Below are 17,960 nucleotides of genomic sequence, written 5' to 3' on the forward strand. Positions count from 1 at the left end.
ACTCCATACAATTGTGTAGCTGTAAACCTGCTGAATGGATGAATGGGTGAAAATTCCACTTTCTGAACTTAACAAATTTGTGTCCTCAGTTCACAAATGCTTAATAAGTGTTATTACAAGAAATGGTGATGTTTCACAGTGATAAACACTCAACTGTCTCAACTTTTTTGGGCATGTTGCAAACAACTGATTTGAAATTACTGTACGTTTTTAAATTCACAAGATAAAACACAAGTGTGAATATAATTTACAAATCACTCCTTTTTGTTTTTATTAGCATTTTTCATACTTACCAAACTTTTTCTGACCTAGAAAATATTAGGCAGGTGGTTTTAATGTGGCTGATGTAAGCGTATGAATATATATAATACTATTATTGTTTAAACACTATAAAAAAATGTACTGAGTGTTTTATTTTCCTAGTAAAAATATCTAAACATTCTTAAAACAAGAAAAATAATATTTGAGAACAAGAATAATGGGGTTTATGCTTTAAACAAGAAAAAAAAAATATTTGTAAATGATAAGCAAATGTACTTCTATTCCCTCTGAATTAAGTTTTTTTCTTACCCCATTGGCAATTTTTCATTATTTTTTCCTAAGCATAAATGTACATTTCTCTGAAACCAATACAAAATATTTTATGTTTTTATTTTTTCAGTTTTGAGAATGTTTAGATGTTTTTACTGGAAACAAAGACTAATATATATATATATATATATATATATATATATATATATATATATATATATATATATATATATATATATATAATCTTTTTGTTGTTAACTTTCAGTAAAAAAATGTACATTAAAGACAGTTTTGTGGTTGAACAGTTTGCAACTGTTGTCTTTATTCAGACTAATCTGTTTATACTCAACATGAAATCTAGATAACATTTTAATGGATAAATTCTATTACGTATAATATAAAAATCTACATTAAAGCAGTTTTGAAATATAAGTATTTTAAACAGCGTCTATACATTACAAATGTCTTTTCATCCTCTGCAATAGCAGATTTAAGGAAAGTCATTTATTCAGGTTTCCAGGTTCATTGGAATTTTTTACACAATATTCTGCACTGACAAACTGTGTAACAGGTGCATCCTCTTCATCATTTCAGCTTATAATATGGTTGACAGGTCCTGTAGTGTACAATTCATCTCGGCTGTCAGACTCAACAGTGCATTCCTCTTCAGTAATAATGGTCTCATCTGAGACATGGCTGCTGTTGATTGGCTCAGAGCTGGAGAATGGTAGTAAATGGGGCTGTGTTATTGGTTCATGAAAATGAGATGATGAGGAGCTGGTCTCAGGGAGAAAATGTGTTTGAAACAAGGTTTCAATTTGCAGCAGGTAAGTCCCTACGTCAACCTCTGGGACCTGCTCCAAAGTCTTCCGGACTGACACAAGCATCTGTAGACAGACAAACAAGACAGATGCAATTTTATTTTATTTTTTTATAGAAAATTAGCATGCTGAATTAATACAATTAAAAATGCTACATTTTGTAAACCCTTCGTGGTAGTATGGCATGACAGTGAAACTATCGCAATGTTTACAAAGACATAATTTGCTGTTTCAGCAATATTACATTTGGATGATAATTAGAAGTCTGGTCCACTTTGCAGTTATTCTGATCGCTGCAACCATTGTAGCACAACCAGTAAACACAACTTTGTTTCCTGGCAGACTGATAAAAAAATCTATGCACCCTGACTCCCGGAAAGTGTGTGACAACCAAACATTCAGATTAGCCATTGTTGAGCTCCGACGGTCTGTCAAGGGTCTGAGGGAATGCCATGAAAGGTTGTTTTAATGTATCATAGTACCTTTTCCAGACAAGTGAGAGAAGAGTCTCTACGGAAAAGTCTATTCATTGGTACACTCCTGAAAGAATGAACAAAATCAGAAGACATCATACATAATTCATGTATTAGAGTATTCTTTGTACATTTCAGATCTTTTTTTCTCCCCTCTTCCAGCCAAAGAGAATGTTGCCAACACATAAATGCGTACATGAAACACACCACTCACCCATGACTGTGCCTGTACTTGAACACTACCCATTCTGCTCTTCTCATCACTTCTGACCAATCAGGAAGCTCAGATGAATTTTGGATGTCAAACCGATATGGAAGCTCTAAAACATAACCAATTTACTTATTCACATAGAGATCAGAATCATTCACCAGACAGGACAGACAAAGATTCAGCTATAGCTGTTCTGTATATTTCATTATTTACACCTCTGTTCATTTATTCTTTAACAGTTATGAATCTTGTTCTTACCACTAAGATCATTAAACATTTACAGAACACAAATTAATTAAAGGAATATTCCTGTTCAGTACAAGCTAAGCTCAATCGACAGCATTTGTAGCATAAATTAATTTCCACTCGACCATCCTTTAAATTTACTCACCCTCATGCCATCTCAGATGTGTGACTTTCTTTTTTCTGCTGAACACAAATGAAGATTTTAAAATAAAATATATATCTCACCTCTGAAGGTCCATACAATGCAAGTGAATGGTAACCAGAACTTTGGAGCTCCAAAAATCACATAAAGGCAGCATAAAAGTAATCCACAAGACTTCAATCCACTTTGACCAGCCCAATTGCTTTCAATTCACAGCCACTTGCCTTCCGTTCAATGTAGTAATGACATAATAGCTTTAGGAGACCACAAGGGGGCGACATAACATTTACTGAAGCCGGTCACGGAATTAACAAGACACAGATACCACAAACATAATGAGCTCATGGCTGTCCAAAGCTACAAAGCTTTTTGTACTTCAAGAATGAACAAAATGTCATGAACTTCAAAAATGTAATGAAGTGACATTCATGAGTTTGCAGGTTAGTGTATGAAACTGATGTAACTGTGCAAACTGACCAATTAAAAATGCCAAAGTTTATTATGCAATTCCCCTAGATACATATAAACAATATATCATCCAGAATTGACTAGAGTAAATAATCTTTGTGTCCTTTAAAAATGATTTGGGTAGAATTTAATGGAAAAATTACAACTTGAGAATGCACCATGTAGTCCGCCAGACGCGGCTGGTGTGCTCTCACACTTTAATTTACCCTGCCGCTCACAATTTATCAAAGTTGGGTTGAGAAATACATATGTTTGAAAAGACAAAGACTATTGTGCAATGAGCAGCCCTATTTATATCTGAGAAAATCCTAATATATATATCGATAATCAGGAAAAACTTAAAAGGACTTAAATATTGATCTGTTTCTCACTCACACCTATCATATCACTTCAGAACACATGGATTTAACCACTGGAGTTTTATGCTGCCTATATGTGCTTTTTGGTGCTTCAAAACTTGACAAGAGCAGAGATATTTTTCAAAAAATCTTTGTGTTCTGGAGAAGAAAGAAAGTCATACACATCTGGGATGGCATTAGGGCGAGTAAATTATGAGAAAATGTTAATCTTTGGGTGAACTATTCCTGTATTCCTGGAGAGATGCTATAACATACTCTGAGGTCCAGTAGCTTCGGTCTCCTCCTGTACCAACAGACAGGTGCGTTGAGAGAAGGGGAGGGGTTACCAGGGTTATACGGGCTGACAATCACCCCAATAAATGGAGCACCTCCTCGAGAAAAATAACTCTGCAGACAAGATCGACAGAGAGAATATGAGACATAAACAGAGATATTATCCTATCAGAAAACAAAACTCCACTGTGGCAGTCCAACTACAATATAAAAGATCTGTTACCTGGTATTTGGCCTGAGTGTCGATGTCTCTGATGGAGGGGTTGGGGTCAAAGGCCGGGTGAGAGTGGTACCAACCTACCACACTGTGACCTTTGACCCCAAGCAGCTCAGAGGCCTGAGTCTGAGAGACAGGGTCCATCTCACACTGCAGACCGGTGCTCAGGCTGTTACACGGTTCTGCTGCAGAGATCTACACACGCACACACATTACATATCGTTAGCAGTCATACATTTACTGAACTGAGTGTCCTATGGCAACTAATACACAGGCAAAGAACCAATGAAAAAAAAATAAAGTCTGTGTGTCAGAAAAAACAGAACCAATCAATTGTTTGGCCAATCAGACGATGAATTTACTTACCTTTAACACCTTCTCTTCTACTTCAAATGTCCCTCCTAAAAGGCCAATCACTTCTCCCATAGACACATGAGCATGCTGGTAAAATTGGGTAAAGGTCTGTTTATTAGTACAGAATGATAAAAAAACTGAGGAATGTATGGGAGGTTAATTTTAGTCAATTTAGGGCAATATTTTAAAACCAACAACACTTGACACTTACTATATCCATGACAATAATGGCCTCAGCACAAACTATCACTCTGTATGGTTCCTAAAAGAACAAGAAACACCAATGATAACACTGCGTAATAAAGTTAGACTGAATAAATTTTATTCATTGTTGTCGAATTGTCTTTTGTACTAATCTTTGACAACAGAGCAGAAATATCAAAGATCCAAGGTAATATTACCTGTATTTCCACTCCAAACGCCTTGCATGGAATAAGCTGGAATGGATCAAAAGATCTGCAGAAAACAAACAGACATGGAGAAGGAATTATTTAGGGAGAGTATTAAGTATTAATGATCAGTTCCAGATGTTACAGATATGATTTGTGTTTTTACCCTCTTTGTTTGGGGAGTTTAGATACTTTTTGTAATTTCTTCTTCATTTCTTCTCTCCTGATGGCCAGCTCCTCTGCACTCAGATGCTGAAGAACAAACAACAAAAGGTTGACATATTTAATCAACCTGTAATTGCTTCTTCCATACACCACTATAGAGACACAAAACCACTGTTTCAAAACACAAGCTGTAGCAGGTCATAAACTGAATCTTCTCTATAGACTACAGCATATGTAATTTCCGTGAAGGGCCACAGGTTTCTTGGAGATCCTTTACCTCATATGTCTGCCCCTCTAGACCTTTAGCATCACACCAATTCCCCTGTATGTCCCGAATGCGACGCTTCCTTGTGCGCTGCAAAACACCATACCAAAATATGCAATCATTAAAAAGGAAATGCAGATCATCAACAGATAATTATGATGAGAACTGTAAAAGGAAGTTAAGCACTTTCAGCTCATTCCAATCCATTTTCTCACCATTGACTGCAGTCTCTGGGCAAGATGATATGCCTCCAGGCTGTCTTTACATTCCTTTAACCGAGAGCGATCAACCAGCCGTGGGCGGTTATAGATCGCCTGGTCTACACAAAGGAAGAAAGAGAAAGACAAAAAGAAGAGTTTAAGGAGGAAAGAGGGCTCTATTGAATGTGTGTAGGTTAATGCCCAGGCTAATTATGGAGTTTCTCTGCCCAAACATATAAAAAGGTATGCAACAACTGCAGTGGCCAAAAGAGTGACCATAAATATTCGAGAAGGGTGCCCACTAAAAGACATGCCCACTACAAGTTACTCCCCCTTCAAATAACCAGTGAAATGCTGAAGTCTTACAACAGTTACATTCGTACACTGTGTTTGTTGTTTATTTGGACTCCTGCAGCAACCCTACACCTACTATAACTACCCCCAACATACTGCAAGTTATAAGTTCTAATGAATAGAATCATACTGCCGTATCACTAAGTGGCCATTTTTGTGAAAATGAAGAGGAGAAGCAGCAATCAGCAATCAAATGCTAAGCTAATAGGCTAACTGGTTAGTTTGTGAGGTAACTGGAGAAAATAAAACAGAGACACTTTTAATTTCACCACTTACATCTTCGTTTTAATAAATTGACATGTAATTTAAAAGTTATATTGTCATTATATTTTCAAAAGAATCGCTTTATGATCCAAGGGGGGCATGGAGTGGGCATGTCGTGTAGTGGGTGTTCTTTGACGTCTTGCCGTATGTAGATGGATACTCTTGGATTAAGGCAGAGTGCAATTTGTCAGTTTTACAAATGTGGTCAGATGTCACTTGGGCCAGAAGTTGGTTTGAAACAGTGTGTAGATTGTACATTAGAACAAAATGGGCAAAAGCAAACATGTAAAAAAATAATGCAAAAAAAAAGCCATAAAGAAATAAACATTACCACAGTTGAAGTTGATTGCTCCAATGAGCTCCAAGTAGGTGTGTATTCGACCAATGCAATTTACATCCCCACAGTTCTTCAAGCCTGGACGCACTGATGTCTTGTTCAGGTACTTGGGTTTACTTTTAGCCCTAAACAGACATTCAATAAGCTAATGTTCATGAAAATATTAATTTTTTTTAAACATCTAAAGTCTAAAAGTTATGCAACAACAACATCCCCTGATTTAGTTATGTGTGATATATTTCCCCGTTTCATTGTTTTGAACACAAGGAAATGTTCAGCAAGTTTAGCAGGACAGTAGATATACCCAAGAAGTTGGTCTTGAAAATGTACTCCATACCTAAGGCCTGTTTACACCTGGCATTAACTAGGGATGTGCACAAGTAATTGTTCTGGACCAGCTTGTTGACTATTAAAAACACTAATAACTCAGTTACAGTTGATTCCATTGGGGGGGCACTATGGGTGCGTGTTGTTGAGGTGTTGGCGATACTTGTAATATTATGTTTCATATTTAATTTTACTCTAGTGGTATTCAGTTTTTGTTGGAGTTATGCATACCAATGGACAAGGATCTATTTTCATGGTGGAAAGGAAATGTTAAGCGGTACGAGAAACTCGGAAGCTTATCCAACAAGAAAATGTGATGGTCTTTTTATGTAGACTTTTATGTAGTGCATTACCCTAATTCCGTCAGCACTGATTTCTATGTAAGATCCAGGTGAGTGCAAATGTTTTTTACAGTTATTTTTTTAAATCTTTTTTTTATTTATTTTTTACTATTAATAATGTATATTGTTCATAAAAACATTTTCCCAAAAGAAAAGTATAGTTTGTTGGAGTAAGGATATTTTAAATTGTTCTTGGTAACATTTGTGAATAAAACAAAATATACATTTCACGTATGTGTCATACTTTATATTTTTAACTGACATTTTAATTTATGAGTTATCACTTACATTTGTTTGTGGGTTAGAGTACTTGACTACAAAATTACTCAAAAATGCCCATCCCCAGTATTTACCGTTGGTATGTTTGAAATGGGATGATAATAAATACAGGTGTAAATGTGGTAAAAAATAAATAAAAAAAAACAGCAAAAGGGACCGCCTACTCACTTCAATCCACTGAGACAAAACAAGTGTTTTAAACTTTGCTGTTTCTTTGAGGCTTTAACTATCCAATGCATTCCACCTGACCACCTGTGTCAGATCCTAATATCAGGTATAAACATGACCTAACTGAACTACTCCTCAGAAGTGCACAGTAAATCCTCACCACTGGTCTATGATGTAATTGCGGATTTTCAGATATCTCTCAGGGGTTTTGGATGTGCGACCCTCAAAGAATTCAGGGATGGCCTGCTTCTCGTCCTCTGTGACAGTGGTGAAATCCAAAGTGACCTCCTGCTCTGGAACTCTGAGCTCTTCGTCATCCTCTTGGTCTTCCTCCACCTCCTCCTCCTCAGGACATTCACCTAATTCCGTCTTATCTGGGGTACAAAAAGATAAATTACCAATAATTCTGCTAATGCTGAGAAATTAAAGAAATGAATGGCAGTGATGCAGTATGACAATGTACCAGCTTCTTCAGTGCTCTCATCCTCAGACAGGCTGTGTTTGCCTGGGCTGCCTGATTGAGAGAGGTGGGTCACACTTTCCTCTTCTGGATCTGTATCAATCCCGGTCTGACAGACACCAGAATTTCCATTTGTGTCTAGATCAGCTTGTCCATCTGAAGCTATGGAATTTGATTCAGACTGAGGGTTGGAGGGTCTGTCAGTTGACGGTAGCAATGGACTGAACGCACCTTGGCCATCACAATCTGGGGCGCCTATGTGTGTATATAAAGGCTTGAATAGATTTTCTTGCTGAAGCACATCGACACTGAGGTCATCGGTGATGTCGACATCCTCATCATCGGAGAGATGTTCGATGCGCACAGCATTGGTCAGTGCTGAGAAATGAGGCTGAACAGAGGAAACCATAGCTGTAGATAGGAATGTTGAGTCTGAAGTCACTTTATTGGTGGAAACTTCAGCAGGTCCTTCTGTTTTAGTCTACAGGTGAAACAAATGATAAACTGAACACAAAACTGCTTTACATATCACATAACCATGAATTAATGCCCATTTTTGGAAAATAAGGTGAATTAAATGCCAATGAGAGGAACTTCATCTCATTTGATAACAGGTACTTTCTATTTAATTTTAAAACATGATGAACATAAACCAAAAGATAAGGTTATTATTCATAACAAATTAGTGAAAGGTCTGGCATCAGTGCAAAAACAGTTCCATATTGGATAAGGCACATTAAAAGTTGTTGTACAGTAGCTGATATGCAAAAACCTGTGACCACACATCAATTTAATGCCACATACTAGAATCTGTTCAGCTTAATTGACATTCATTTCTTTAATTAACCCTTTAAGCTCTGAGGGAGTTTTTAAAGATTTCTTGTTTCAGTGGCATACCCAAAATTAAAGGCGTATAACTCTAGACAAAAAAACAAGGAGGGTCAAGTGTTTGGTATCATTTTAAACAAAACATAAATTCTGAGACTCTCAGTTTAAGAAACTGCTGAAAACAAATCACACAAAAACTTGAGCCAAAACTTTATTTCTGATTTTTCTGATTTTACATTATATATCGTAAGGTGTGAAAAAGTTAGCTCTGAAAAACTGCTTTTGTTTTGTTCCCAATCATGTCCCCTGTAACAGAGTAAAATTTGTTTTGATACAACAAAGAATTCATAAGTTATAGCATTACAAAATAATGTATCCTAGTGTCTGAAAACATCTCTCCAAGTGTCAAAAAACATCTCCAAACAAATATAATTACGCACCAGCCGACTACATGACAGCTTCTTCCCACAAGCAATCGACTTTTGAACACGATCAATAATCAGCACTGCACTTTATTAATCTTATATCTCACACTGGACTGTCATAATTATATTCTCCTCAATACATCTACTGTATATATATTTTTATATACTCTTTATTTTATTTTTTTATTATAAGTGTATTCTATATTGTGTGTATTGTTAACTGTACATTGTATATTATTATTATGTTGTGCAAGTATGTGTACATTTGATATGTAAATTGTGTTGTGTAAGTATGTTGTTTATTGTAATTGGTATATGTCTCGTCACTGTCATGACTGCTATGTTGCTCGGAACTGCACACAAGACTTTCACCTACTGTTGCACTTGTGTACATGGTAGTGTGACAATAAAGTGATATGAAAATATAATAATTGTACATCAGAACTTTTTACACATCCAAACACAATGACTTGAGGTATGCTCTCTCTCCAAAGCATGCAAGCATGATGTGACAGGGCGGAGGGCGGGGCCAGGTCGTGATTTTACACACCTGGTCCCTAATCAGGCTAATCAAGCCTCCATGAGGGATAAAGGCTGACTGCGGACAGTGGTACGACAGAGAGAGAGCATTTACAGCAGCTGTCCTTCATATGTGTGTGTTTGTGTCTTTTGGTTCAGTTTTATATTAAAACTATTATTTATATCATCAAGTCGGTTCTCGCCTCCTCCTTTCCAGTAATCACTTTACAAATGAGTAACGAGATATCATTCAGTTTCATTCTGTGCCATTTGTGTCATCTTTGAGTCTGTGTCATGTACTTGGCACCATCTGCTGGTGGCCATATGTAATTACAGTGAACAATCCTCTCTGCCTATATTTGGATGTCTTTCACTTCTGGTTACAGCGATCTGAATCCTAATATGATTTGTTTAGTGTTCCATGAAGCTGGACAACACTACATAATTTCAGATGAAGTCATCCAATTGAAGAAGAAAATTATCCCCAAGTACATTCAAGTCTTAACTAAATCTTTGGCTTAGTGCTGATTAGTGCAAACTTCCATTGATGTCTTTTTTTTTTTTTTTTGCACACTTAGACGTATGATTTCCTTTTTGTTAATCGCTCCTCCGCATGGAGATATTTTATTTCTCCTCTTCCAGCCAGCTGTCATTGAAATGGCACCCCAGCATGTTGATGGAAGCAGGAGATGCAGGTATAATTTATTTGGCGCCAATCTACCACAGTGGAGACGTGCTGTACTCTCATGTGCGCGACATGAAAGCAAGAGAGAATGATCCGGAGCGGCACACGTGCGCTCCCGCACTTTCGAGACACCACAAACATAACAACTGTATAAAATCCATTTCAATTTTAAAATAATTATAGATTGTTTATCAACAACCTAATGAAAAGTTTTGCCCCTGGCAAAAATTATGGAATCACCACTCTTAGAGGATGCTCACCCAGCTTTTTTACTTTGCAGCTTCTGTGGCAATATTCATGATGGGAGCCAGGTTTAGTTATTTAAAAATAGAGCAAAATAAGGTGTTTAAGATTCATTTTTCCTAAAAACCTTAAAATAAATTTGGATTCACTTGATTAAAAACCTTTTCAAAAGTATCAACTGAATAATACAGGTTTCTCAGATGTGTAGAGTTATGACAGTCCAGTAAAATATGTTTAATGGATAGTGGGTTCTGACAAGATGAGCACTTTGGTGAATTTTCTCCCGATAGTAAAAATTGGTGTGCGAGTCTTGTATGTCCTATCCGGCATCGTGTGTAAATGACTTGATCCTAGCGATTATTAAAAGGGAACACATATCTTGTTTCAACAATAAGATTTATTTCCCGTAATTTGTTGTTTAAAAATTGATCCCACTCCGACTGCCATTTGTTTTTGATAACATTCAGAGTTGGTTTCAGATCTGTGGAAGGTATAGAGCATTTTACTGGTTCAGTAGTTAGTGCTTCTCTGGCAGCTCTGTCTTCTTGTTCATTACCAGAGTGTCCAGGTACCCAGCCGAAAATAATATTAAAACTCTTTGCTTCAAGAGATGACAGTTTGATTAAAATCTTCACGATTGTTGGGTGATCAGTTTTAGTGGATTCCAATGCTTCAAGACATGATTTTGAATCAGTTATTATTAAAAAAGGTTTTTGTGGAGCAGTCTCAATAAACTTCATTGCCAGTAGTAGAGCGTTTGCCTCTGCAATGAAAACTGAACTTTGTTCAGGGATGTGGATACCCTAACACAGTTGGTTTTGTTGCAAAAGCTGCTGCCACTTTATTTCCAGATTTAGATACATCTGTGTATAGTGGGATATGTTGTGGGTATACTGCTTTTATGTCCAGAAATTGTTGATGGAAATCATTTGGATGCGTTTTGGATTTTTGGTTCCTTGTTAAATTCAGATGGAGATCCCATGGAGGAATTTTGCAGAAATGTGTCTGTTCCAAACTGTTTAGATCCACTTTCAGATTCTCCAGATGGGTTTTTATAAGTAGGCCAAATGGACGAATAAAATTATTTTATTTTTTTCACATATTGTTGAATAATGAAGTGGGAAAACTGCTGAATAGGCAGGGTTTTCTTTATTTGTTTTAAGTTTGGTTGCATATTGTAAGGCCAAATTTAGGTGTCTGATTTCCAAGGTAGTTTCATTGGCTTCCAAGACTTTGGATTGGTGAGGTTCTGTTGGTTCCCAAAGCTAGTCGTATACCTTGGTGGTGTACAGTGTCCAAAAGTCGTTTGTATGACTTACTAGCTGATCCATAAATGCTGCTTCCATAGTCCAGCTTTGAGCATAACATGGATCTGTACAAGTTCAACAGATTTGAAATGTCTGCTCCCCATTTGGTTTTGGATAAAACATTTTAAAACATTTATTTTTTTTAGTGATTTCATGCGAGGAATAAAAGACAGTTTGTTGTCAAAAGTGATTCCAAGAAACCTGTTCTCTTTAACAACTTTAATGGGGACTCCATCCATAAACAGCTCTGGTTCATTGTGTAGTGAACGAAGCAAACAGAAATGCATACAGATGGTTTTTGTTCGTGAAAACTTGAAACCGTTCTGTGTTGACCAGGAGTGCATATTTTTTATCTTCAATAGGATTTTTTGTTCGATAGCATTCATGTACTTCCTCTTGTTGCAAATGCAGATATCATCTACATATAAACTACAGAGGACATCAGAACCTTTTGCAATGCTATTTATTTTAATACTGAAGAGGGTTACTGATAGGATACTTCCTTGAGGTACTACAAATCCTTATGTAGAGTAGACATGATGTTTGCTATTTTAACACTAAAAAGTCTGTTCAATAAAAAAAACTTTCAATGAAGATTGGCAGTCGACCTCTAAAATTCAATTGGTACAGATCGTTTAAAATTCCATGTCGTGTCATAGGCTTTCTCCAAATCAAAGAAGACAGCTACAATGTGTTCTTTTCTGGTAAAGGGATCACAAAAATAGCTTTCAAGAAAAATAAGGTGATCTGTAGTGCTTCGACCTTTCCTGAAACCACATTGGGCGTTACTTATGTGGTGTTTAGATTCCAGTATCCAGACCAGGCGATCATTGATCATCCTCTCCATTGTTTTGCATAAACAACTGGTTAAAGCTATAGGGCAATAGTTTATGGGGTCGTTATGGTCTTTTCCTGACTTTTGAATAGGTATTATTTCTGCTTCATGCCAGGTGGTTGGGATTTTACCGATATCCAAATGAAGTTAAAAATTCTAAGGAGCATTTTCAAGGAAAAGTAGGGGGTAGATTCTTTAAAAATTGATAGTGGATTTTATCGTTCCATATCAGAGTATGTTCCATGTCCTGGGTGTAAATAGGTATTTAATCCAATATTTTAAAAGACATAAGGTGTGGTTATCTATAAAATCTTAAATCTTATTTCCTTTTGGGTTACAGTGATTACTGCCCCACAAAGTGTTATGACTATTAATATCTCCCATGAGAATAAAAGTAGATGGGAGCTGAGCGATAAGGTGATCTAGGTCACTGTGTGTCAAGTTTAAATTTGGAGAAATGTAGATAGAGATGACTGTAATGGTTTTCTGCAAAGTCAGGCATACTGCTGTTGCCTGTAGGATGCTATTAATATTTATATGACTATGGATCACATCTTTTCTTATTAAAATGGTTGTACCACCAGAAGCCTGCTTGTCACTGGGACCGAAAGTGTTAAAACTTGCAACACTTTTAAAATTACTATTGTCTGGTGGTAATTGTATTTCTTGAAGACATATGGCTAGAGGGTTAATAATTGCAGTTAGACACTGCAGCTCTGTAAAATGTGCCCTGATACCACGACAGTTCCATTGGATGATAGAATTTTCCATTACCTAATGGGAGAATAGGGACAGTTTTCTTGGTTCTGCCTTTAGGGGATGGACTTCTACTATGGTATTCATTCTCTTTCATTTCCACATCTTGTTTGTTTTGTCTTTGATGCTTCATCTTGGAATACTTTTGATTGTGAAGAACTTGCCTTACCATTGTTTTTATTTGCCTTTTGGTTTCTGTAATTGAGCTCTGACTGGAGTGAATGTCATTTAGAAGAGTTTCACTTTGGGTTCCTGTGTTCTTCATCTTTGGGGGGAATATTACTATGGTTAACGGTTTGGGGTTCTCTCAGTGTAAAAACAGGGACGACATCCACCATTTTCTTTGCTTCGAGGTAACTGATTCTCCTCATCTTCTGTATTTTCTTTTCTTTGTTCCACATGGAACACTGTTTTGATGCAGCTGAATGATCACCTGAGCAATTACAACATTGTTATGGTTTTCACAGCTCCCTTTGTCATGGCCTACCTCCCCACAGTTACAACAGGTTTGTTGTTGCAGCCATTAGATCCATAGCCATACTTTTGACAGTTGAAACACCGCAGAGGGTTGGGTACAAATAAGTCCACTGGAACACTAAAGTATCCAGTTCAAAGTTTATCTGGGATTAGTGGTTTATTAAAGGTGAGGAAGTATTTACCAGTTTTAATAGTTCGCTCTTCTTTTGATGTTCATTACTCCTTGGGTCTTGAGCTCATACGTTATTTCTTCTTTATCAACCTCATCAAACTCTCTAGTTCGGATTACTCCTTTATTGTAGTTCAAAGTTGGATGAGATGTCTTTATCTGAACTTCAGCTAACATGCTGGCATGTAGTAGATTTTCATCATTGACCTTTTTACTGCATTCCATAAGAATCTGTCCAGATCATATTTTCTTTTCACTTCTTTTACTTTTCCCACTTTTCATGCAAAAAAACACCTTTTTGTCTAGCGAAAGGGGAAAGCTTGATAATTGGAGAATCTGGAGCAGCAGTTTCAATGATGATGAATTTTGGCAAAAGAACACATCTATTTTCTGAGGTATTGTCGGTATCCAGATCCCAAACATTTTTTAGAGGTGTGTTTTGTAGCCATGTTTTGGGTTTTTAGTTTCGTCATCTCTGCTCCCCACCCACCTTGCAGGCCAAACGTAAGGGATGCACAGCACCATGGATCTCCAGCAGATTATGCATATACTTAAGCATTATGATATACTCAATAAAAATAACAAGTTGCTCAATTTACTTGATTGACCCTTAGACAATGCCTACTGGGAATCTGAGAGATATCTGATGTTCAGCTATCACAGAGTATTCCTAAGGCATGTCTTGACCAGCCGATTGTTTGAATCGAGCCATTCCAACCTCACATCAAGTTGAAGTAGGAGCCAAATTATCATGTTAGAATAGTGGAAGCCGCAGCAAACCATATTTCTCAGAGACCAGGATCTCATGCTCCACCGACACGGGTCGCAACTCACGGCAAACGAGTCGTCCTTTTCCTTATTTCTTATAACGGAAATGGGATAATAATGATATATTTTACTCCAGGTCTTTATAGAATGATGGAAAAAACTTTTTGCTGTAACCTTAGCAGGGGGGGCTTGAGGGTTGTTCTCTCTTGCCCAAGGAGATGACCCTAGCACTACGGAGGGAAGGAGCATGCCACTGTTCCTTTCACGGTCTAACATCATAAAGGTGGGTCAAAAATTGTTTTGTGTCATATAAATGATTTCTTTATTTGCTACAAAGTAAACAAGCTGGGTGAACATCATCTAAGAGTGGTGATTCCATTATTTTTGTATTCACAATTCAAGCATTTCGAACCTTGACAACCTGACTGTAAAAACCAAACATTTTCCAACATTTCAAAGATCTATACGAACCCTCAAAAACATAGGCTGGTTGTGTATTCTACTCTTTGAGAGATTTCCAACAACATATATCACATAGCTATTTGATGAGTTTGATGTTTCACCAATTACACAATTACAATAATATGTGCAGTGCAAAATTATTAATAAATTATAAAAATGGAAAATTCCATAGCACTTGTTCGGTTTTGGTTATAATGCCTACATGCATTGTAAAGTGCAGCTTCTATGCTTTAAAACGATACCTATTTTGTGTTGGTCAAGACTGCACTTATTAATATTTAGATTTTTTTTCCCTGCTAGGCCTAAACACTACAGATGGTTCAACCATTTGAACTCCGGACATATGACTCTTCATATGGTCATTTGGGCTGAAGACATCATACCTTATTTTTGAAGTACTGCCTAGCATAGCTCTTCACCTGTAGAACCGTCCTAGTGCCGATTAGCTTGGCTATCTTGGTCCACCTGTGGCCATATTGAGCCTAGAATCCAAAATATGAAGCTACTATTTCTTTCCTTTCATGAGAGGGAACATTGTTAATTTTCATTGTTTAAAGTTCAAAAAAGGATTTAAAAACATACCAGTCCTTTCTCAAAGAGATCCTTTTCTTCTTCAGCCCAACGAGTTCGTACCCCAGAACTCTTCACCAATGACCTATACAAATAATTGAAGGAAAAACCACACCAGTTTCTATTGAATAAATTTTTATTTGTTTAAATATAATGAATATAAAGAGGTAAAACAAGCTTACTTTTTGATGTTTGTCTTCTCATTGGTCCATGCCACCTTTGGTGCTTTCTTACTGCCAAAATAATATCTTTATTTATTAAGAAAACAGCAACATGCTTTAAGTAAATGACCACATTTATTAAAATGTCCATTAGAAAATGTAAACAAAACGAGCGTTAATGATCAGTGCAGAAGAGTGAAGGATACAGTTCCTCCTGCAGCATGCTCTCAATGGCCTGTCTGTTCTCATCACTGATGGCACTGTCCAGCATCCATGGCTGATTATACATACAAAAATATTATAACCATCTCTAGATACTCAACGCACATATCCATGGCATGTAATAATGCACTGATTATGTCATACTCTCTTATACGCATAACAACAGTATATAAATGAAATTGTAAAGTGCATGTTGCTGTACCAGTACACTGCTGTTGGTCTTCCATGCAGACTGCAAGTACTGATCCTGGAGAATCTCAGCACTGCTCAGGTCTCTATAAAGAGAGCAAAAATCAAGTTACCGGTTGGTTTATTGGCTTACATGGGTACTGAGCTGTAAAGTTGCTTAAATAATTTAAAGTCGTTTTAGGGTTTGTTGACATCCCTTGTTACATTGTCATAGCAACAAATATGTAAAGCTGGATATAACTTCACAGAAAAGGTTTTGTCACACTAAAATCATGTTAGCACACATATTGTTTATGTCTTCTGGCTATACTTTTGAAATAGTGAGTATTTAACGTTTACAGATTGTCCCCATTCACTTCCATTGTAAGTACTTCTCGGAAACCAGATTTTAGCTTTTTTTAAATAAATGGAGGGGCAAGTAAACATACATTTTTGTGTTAATCAATACTATACCACAATTGCTGTCAATGCAGCTTAACTTGTATTGAACCAGGAATATTATTTTAAATTAAATTTGTACAAAATTAGCAAGCAATTTTATTACGTGTATTATCATGTGCCCCATATACTTTCAATGTACGGTAAGTGCATATGTAAAAGCGATATTTGTTTTGTTATAAACTGAAGGACTAATCTATCAATAGGTCTTAACTTGTAAAATATGTTTTAAAGTATAAACACTGGCTCTCCTATAACAAGTGCCTGATGTGCCATTACAGTCACTGATAAATAGAGCATAGGACCTACTAGAAGTCTATAGTATATACTGAAGCTGTATAGCTACATTAAGCTTGTATCTTTGCTGAAAGATATGTGTTCATATCAGCAGAAGAGCTCATAATTATCCTGTCTGTCGCTTTCTGTTGCTCATGTCTCACTTTTTAACAACCTTTCACTAAATACTATCAAAGCACGAGTCCATAATATTCTCCACAACAACGGAATATGAATGAATAAACTCCTACCCGATTCTTTCATCACATTCATCTCCCTCGATGTCAACAACATCACACTCCTCTGCCATATTGGTTGTGGATACATGAGATGAAATATTTAAAGGTGTGTGTTTCTCACAGCGCCACTCACTGGCAGGATGCTGCTACTGCTGCTGCTGCTGCGCGCTTTAAGCACACGGGTGCAATACACTGGATTTGTATTTAAAGTATTAAAGATGGTTAAAGGGATAGTTCAACCAAAAACGAAAAAATCTCTCATAATTTTCTCACTCTCATGCCATCCCAGATGTGCATGAATTTTATTCTTCTGTATAACACAAACAAAGATTTTTAGAATAATATTTCAGCTCTGTCATTCAATACAATATAGGTGAATGGTGACCAGAAACAAAAAATCACATAAAGACAGCATAAAAGTAATCCATACAACTTTAGTGGTTTAATGCATGTCTTCTGAAGTGATGCAACCACTTTAGGTGAGAAACAGATTCATATTTTTACAAAAAAATTCTATAAATGTCCACTTCCACTTTCAAAATGTGAAAGTGGCGATTTACAGTAAATAAAGACTTAAATATTTACTTTTATGCAGCCTTAATGTGATTTTTGGAGCTTGAAAGTTCTGGTCACCATTCTCTTACATTGTATTGAACGATAGAGCTGAAATATTGTTCTAAAAAATTTTTTTTGTGTTATGCAGAAGAAGAAAATTCATGCACATCTGGAATGGCATGAGGGTGAGAA

The 17,960-nt window shown here is 36.5% G+C and overlaps 1 protein-coding gene across 1 annotated transcript; it reads right to left on the reverse strand.

Moving 5' to 3' along the window:
- Window positions 1-829: 829 nt before the first annotated feature.
- On the reverse strand, window positions 830-17,305 carry LOC127622094 (histone H2A deubiquitinase MYSM1-like). The gene is given in 21 exon segments (XM_052096025.1): window positions 830-1,418; window positions 1,835-1,892; window positions 2,040-2,145; window positions 3,507-3,566; window positions 3,569-3,638; window positions 3,748-3,936; window positions 4,108-4,182; window positions 4,307-4,357; window positions 4,497-4,551; window positions 4,651-4,736; window positions 4,927-5,004; window positions 5,130-5,233; window positions 6,064-6,194; window positions 7,345-7,558; window positions 7,648-8,125; window positions 15,502-15,600; window positions 15,701-15,773; window positions 15,871-15,936; window positions 16,056-16,126; window positions 16,274-16,346; window positions 17,226-17,305. Coding segments are annotated over 21 exon segments (2,493 nt in total). The 5' UTR covers window positions 17,285-17,305; the 3' UTR covers window positions 830-1,121.
- Window positions 17,306-17,960: the final 655 nt, after the last annotated feature.

The sequence above is a fragment of the Xyrauchen texanus genome, chromosome 28, assembly GCF_025860055.1.
Source record: "Xyrauchen texanus isolate HMW12.3.18 chromosome 28, RBS_HiC_50CHRs, whole genome shotgun sequence".
NCBI lineage: Eukaryota > Metazoa > Chordata > Actinopteri > Cypriniformes > Catostomidae > Xyrauchen > Xyrauchen texanus.